Source organism: Piliocolobus tephrosceles, chromosome 19, assembly GCF_002776525.5.
Source record: "Piliocolobus tephrosceles isolate RC106 chromosome 19, ASM277652v3, whole genome shotgun sequence".
NCBI classification, from domain to species: Eukaryota; Metazoa; Chordata; class Mammalia; order Primates; family Cercopithecidae; genus Piliocolobus; species Piliocolobus tephrosceles.
Window position 1 is genome coordinate 7,814,312 of NC_045452.1, and position 6,058 is coordinate 7,820,369.

The following is a 6,058-nucleotide window of genomic DNA, read 5'->3' on the forward strand; positions in this document are numbered from 1 at the left end:
TCCCAAAGTGCTGGGATTACAGGCATGAACCACCGCGCCTGGCCTGTTGTACGAATTTGTGTGTGCATTTTCCTTTTCACGAATGCTGCCTCAAATTTTTCACAAAATGTTGCAACGAACATTCTTGTGCATGTATCTACTCTGAAAACTTCTCTAGGACCCAGTGCAACACACACACACACACAAACACAAAGTAAAACAAAAGTTTCACAAAACAATTGTCTTACTACACTTTCAGAAACTTTCTCATAATGCATATCATAGTTTTTAAAATCAGGTTGCCATTTCCCTTCCATTCCTAGTTTGCTGAGAGTTGTTAATCATGAATGGGTGTTGAATTTTGTCAAATTCTTCTTTTTTCACAAATAGAACTTTTTATTTCCCACTTACTATAAGTTCAAACTTTAAACAGATTCTTGGACTGGACTGGTGGTTCATATCCATCAGCTTGCTCATCTTTTAGCACCTATCTTGTCCCCAGTGGCTTTTCCAGAACTACTTCCTTCACCATGAAGCTCCATGAGTTTTCCCAATTCATATTTGGGCTTCTTCAGCATTTTTACTTTACTTTTCTTTTTTTTTTTTTAGACAGAGTCTCGCTCTGTCACCAGGTTGCAGTGCGGTGGCACAATCTGGGCTCACTGCAACCTCTGCCTCCCGGGTTCAAGCAAGTCCCCTGCCTCAGCCTACCGAGTAGCTGGGACTGCAGGCATGTGCCACCATGCCTGGCTAATTTTTGTATTTTTAGTAGAGATGGTTTCAGCATGTTGGCCAGGATGGTCTTGATCTCTTGACCCTCATGATTCACCTGCCTCGGCCTCCCAAAGTGTTGAGATTACAGGTGTGAGCCACCGCACCCAGCCAGCATTTTTACTTTTCTAATGAAAACATCATGGAGAGGATAAATAGATTGGCAAACCTTTTCTGTGTCTTTTCCAATGCTGTCTGGAGCCAATTTATTGACCACTTCTTTCAGGTCATTTGTCTACACTTCTCAGGTCATGATTTCCATCATCTTCTTCCAGATTTAGTGGACCTGCTGATGCTAAGCATAAGAAGTCTTCCATATTTGATTGTTGCATTTTTTAGTAAAACCAACACAGAACAGACAAAGCAAGTAACCATTGGTAGTCTTGACACCAACATGAGCTTCAATCACTGTCTGCCATTTTTTCACCATGGAACATATTTTGTCATGGATAAGATCCATGCCATGGAAGTTAGTCAGGCAGCTTTTGCCCTGAACATCTTCTATAATCAGTTTGAATTTTCTAAATGAAACTTCACCATTCTGCAAATCAGCAAAACTCACTTCAAACACAGGACCCTTGAGGTCATCAGATGCAGTTTTGGTTCCTTGGGTCCTGGTGACTAGCGTCTTTCCTATATTTCTTATATTGAACATAGCAGGTGCTTTCACATTGTACAAATCTTCCTTAGAAAATGGATCAATCACTTTCTTCTTGGCTCCCTTTTTGCCACCTTTCATAAGGCGCTGTTCTTGCCAATCACCATGGTGCTGCTCAGAAAGCCAAAAGGGGATCATAGGGGTTTTTAAAAGAAATTCTGTCAATAAGGTAAACTACAATAATTTTCAAATGTTGAACCAACCTTGCATTCCTGAGATAAGCTCCACTTGGCCATAGGATGTTGCAATGAGTGCCAAGCTACAAATATGAGGGCAGAGTTCTCCACAAGACTGCCCTCACTTCAAATACCAGCAGCAAGTCTAGGGGTACCTAGGGCCATCCTCATTTCATACTAGCTGGCGACAAGTTTGGGCATCCCAAAAGACTTCCTCAGGTTGCATTCAGAAAAATGAGTCACAGAACTCAGGAAAGCAATATACTTACCATTACAGTTTTATTACAGCAAAGCATAGAAATTGGAACCAGCCAAAAGAAGACACACATAGAACAAAGTCTGAGTGGGTTTGAAACATAAAGGATACATTGATCTCTGGGCATCAAAGTGTAGCAATACTCTAAAAGTATGGCCAACCAGGAAAGCTTACCCAAGCTTCAGTGTCCAGAATTTTTATTGTGAGTTCATTATGTAGATATGATTGATTGAATCACCAGTTATACCATTGAACTCAATCTCCAGTCCCCCTCCCTTCCCTGGAGATGATACCATTTAGCTCAAAGTCTCAACCCTCTAATCACATGATTGGTCTTTCTGGTGTGGCCAACCCCCATCCCGAGTTATCTCATTAGCACAAACTATCAAGTAGGGCCTGAGGGGTCTACCACAAATGCACAAATAACAAAGACACACTTATTACTCAGGAAATTCTAAAGGTTTGGGGGTTAAGAACTGCGGATAAAGACAAGCTAAATTCTTCATTAAACAGACATGTTATGTTTTCTAATGTTGCTTGACTTGATTAGTTATCATTTTGTTAATGATGCATGTGTCTATGCTTATGAAGAATATTAACCTGTAGCACGGTAGATTTTGACCAATACTTTTTATCCAATTTTTTCAGTTTTCTTTCTTTTTTTTCTTGCTTTCTTTTTTTATTGAGATGGAGTTTTGTTCTTGTTGTCCAGGCTGGAGTGCAATGGCATGATCTGGGCTCACTGAAGCCTCTGCCTCCCAGGTTCAAGCAATTCTCCTGCCTCAGCCTCCTGAGTAGCTGAGATTACAGGCACCCACCTCCATGCCCGATTAATTTTGTTGTTGTTGTTGTATTTTCAGTAGGAATGAGGTTTCACCATGTTGGCCAGGCTGGTCTCAAACTCCTGGCCTCAGGTGATCCACCCACCTCGGGCTCCCAAAGTGCTGGGATTACAGGTGTGAGCTACCATGCCCGGCCTAAAGTTTTCTTATATTCCCAGTTTTCTAGGAGTTTTAACATAAATGGATGTTCGTCTTCTGTCAAATGCTTTTTCTGCATCTGTTGCTATCATGGTGTCATTCTTCTCCTTTACTTTGCTAATAGAATGAATTCTATTAAAATACTTCTGGTGTTGAACAATTCTACATTCTTGAAAAATATTTAATGTGAATAAAATTTTTCTTTCATTTAAATTTTTTTTTGAGACAAGCTCTCACTATGTTGCCAGGGTGGTCTTGAAATCCTGGTCTCAAATAATCCTCCCACCTCAGCCTCCCAAATAGCTGAGATTACAGGTGTGAGCCACCATGCCTGGCTTTAAAAACCATTTTAATATCAGAAATAACACACTAATACTTATTTTTTAAAAGTTAAACTTACTCTTTAAAAGTTAAAAGTTAAGCTATTTTCAAATATTTACAAATGCAAAGCGTATTCCTAAAAGATGAATAAGAAATTTGTTATAATGGCTGTCTTAACTAAAGAAAACCAAGTGGTTGAGGGATAGGAGAGTGAAGTGGACCCAGTAACTTTCCACATATTGTTCCAGGAGTATTTAAACACCTTTGAAAATGTTAAATTAAAACATCACAAAAAATGCTGAAGTTGCCCTTGCCTACTGCTCCCAATTCTTTGTTCCTTCTTGGTCCCCCCTGAAGTTACAACTCTTATGAATTTGGTATGCTTCCTCTGAGGGATACTGTTTGTATTTACAAACATGTAATTATTTTGCATTTTATATAGGATAACATGCCAGTGTGTTCTTCTAGTGCTTTCCCTGCTTTTACATAAATACACGTGTATACCCACATGTGTACATGTGCGTGTCAGGTAGATAAAAGTATACCACAATCCTAATTCTGCTTTTTTTTTTTTTTTGCCCTATTATTTGTCTAGGAGATTTATCCACATTGCTATATATACATCTAGCTCCTGCTTTTAATAGTTTCACAGTATTATGTAATATGAAAAAACAACTATTCTTTCATCTATCCCAGAATCCCTCTAGGTTAGATATAGCATAGCGAAATTGTTGGTTTCAGTGTATACACATTTGTTGTTGTTTTAAGGAATACTACCGAATTGCTCTCCAAAGTGACCATACCAGTTTCTTTAATGCACCAAGCAACCAAGCAAGCACATTTCCTTCCTTTCTTCCCTCCCTTCCTCCCTACCTTCCTCCCTTCCTTCTTTCCTTCCTTCCCTCCCTCCCTCTCTCTTTCTCTCTTTCTTTCTTTCTTCAGAGAGTTTTGCTCTGTCACCCAGGCTGGAATGCAGTAGTGCAATCTCAACTCACTGCAACCTCTGCCTCCTGGGTTCAAGCAATTCTCCTGCCTCAGCCTCCAGAGTAGCTGGGACTACAGGCGTGCACCACCACACCTGTAGTTAATTAATACAAAAATTAATACAAAAATGTTTGTACTTTTAGTAGAGACAGGGTTTCACCATGTGGATCAGAATGGTCTAGGACTTCTGACCTCAGGTGATCCACCGGCCTCAGCCTCCCAAAATGCTGGGATTACAGGCGTTAGCCACCACGGCTGACCGCACGCATGCTTTCCACTGACTTGCTGCTACCTTGATTGAGCAAGGCATGTTTTCTCTCTGGGCTCCCATCTGTAGGAAGAGGGAGTTGGGTGGACCCCGTGAGTGTATGAGATGGTGTAATGATAGGTTGTGTAGTCTCAGAGTGGGTAGGATGACTGCCCTAAAGAAGGCAGCGAGAGCAGGAGGCTGCAGGTGCCAGCCAAGCTGAAGGCAGGCAATTCAGATGCCCTTGGTCCTCCTCTTAGCCCGTCCATGAGCACAGTGACAATTTATCTGCAGCTCTCACCCAAAATCCCCCTCTGAAAGGCATGGATACCCTTTTCTGCAGAATTCACCAACTAGGGTCTCCCAGGGGCTGACAGAGGCCCAGGTCATTTCCATTTATTGAGACTCCCAGCTAATTAAAAAGATGAAGAACTAGTAAGCGGGGTTAACAAAATTGTGTGTATGGTAATATTGCCATTGAACAAATAAATACTAACAAATGCAGAGCAGTGGTCTACAGATATCATGTAATTGCACTGGTCAAGGACAATTATAGGATTAATAGACAATATTAATTCATAATACGGTACAAATAAGATGGTCCAGGAATGGAACACACATTTACAAGTACAATATAAAAATATCTTTTTTTTCAAACCTGCCAGGATAATGCTTTGACTGAATGTATGAGTGCCTTCGGAGAATTCTAAGTTTGAGCAACTTTCTGAATGTGAGATGAGTCAAATACCCCCCACCCCATTTTCTCCACCCCACCCAGGCTCAACCACTCTTAGGCTGACAGTGAAGAGAGACATCCCGTTTAATGTTTCTAAATTTGATGCCTGTGTTGATTATCCACACTCTGAGCAAATCTGTGCATATTATGGTTTCCCAATGTATGTGTTTCGGTTTATTTTAGTAGGATAAAAGAGAAAAAACATTCTTCCTCTTTTGGAGTTGAGAAAAGGGAAGAAATGACAGAGATGAAGTATAATCTAAGACGTGGAAGAGGTGCATTCTGGGACATGGGAGAGGTGTATTCTGGGACATGGAAGAAGTGGGTTCTTGGACATGACAAACTGAGTTCTGGAACAGGGAGGAGTGGATGCTAGGTTATCACAGTAGAGGCAGAATCTTAGGTCAGGGACCAGGTGGATTTTGGGACAGAGATGAGAGGTGGGTTCTGGGACAGCGTGGAGGTGGGACTTGGGACAGGGAGCAGGTGGGTTCTGGGACAGGGAGGAGGTGGATTCCGGGACAGGGAGGAGGTGGATTCCGGGACAGGGAGGAGGTGGATTCCGGGACAGGGAGGAGGTGGGTTGTGGAACAGGGGGGAGGGGGGTTCTGGAACAGGGTGGAGGTGGGTTCTGGCACAGGGAAAAGGTGGATTCTAGAGCACAGGGAGGAGGTGGGTCCTGGGACAGGTTGGAGGTGAGTTCTGAAACAGGGAGGAAGTATGTTCTGTCTCAGAGCGGAGGCCGGTTCTGGGACAGGGAGGAGGTGGATTATGGAACAGGGTCGAGGTGGGTTCTGTCTCAAGGAGGAGGTGGGTCCTGGAACAGGGTGGGTTCTGACACAGGGTGGAGGTGGGTTCTGGAACAGGGAGGAGGTATGATGTGGGACAGGGTGGAGGTGGGTCCTGGAACAGGGAGGAGGTGGGTTCTGGAACAGGGAGGAGGTGGGTTC

General features: G+C 42.6%; 1 protein-coding gene and 1 pseudogene across 1 annotated transcript in view; one reads left to right on the plus strand and one right to left on the minus strand.

Annotated features, from left to right (window-relative positions):
• Positions 1-397: 397 nt before the first annotated feature.
• LOC111525381 lies at positions 398-1,546 on the minus strand (annotated as a pseudogene).
• Positions 1,547-5,442: 3,896 nt separating this feature from the next.
• ASPHD2 (aspartate beta-hydroxylase domain containing 2) overlaps positions 5,443-6,058 on the plus strand; it is a 17,908-nt gene continuing 17,292 nt past the window's right edge. Inside the window, exon 1 of the mRNA XM_023190773.2 lies at positions 5,443-5,548. Within this exon, the coding sequence (XP_023046541.2) occupies positions 5,478-5,548 (71 nt within the window). The 5' untranslated portion in view covers positions 5,443-5,477. The remainder of the gene's footprint in view (positions 5,549-6,058) is intronic.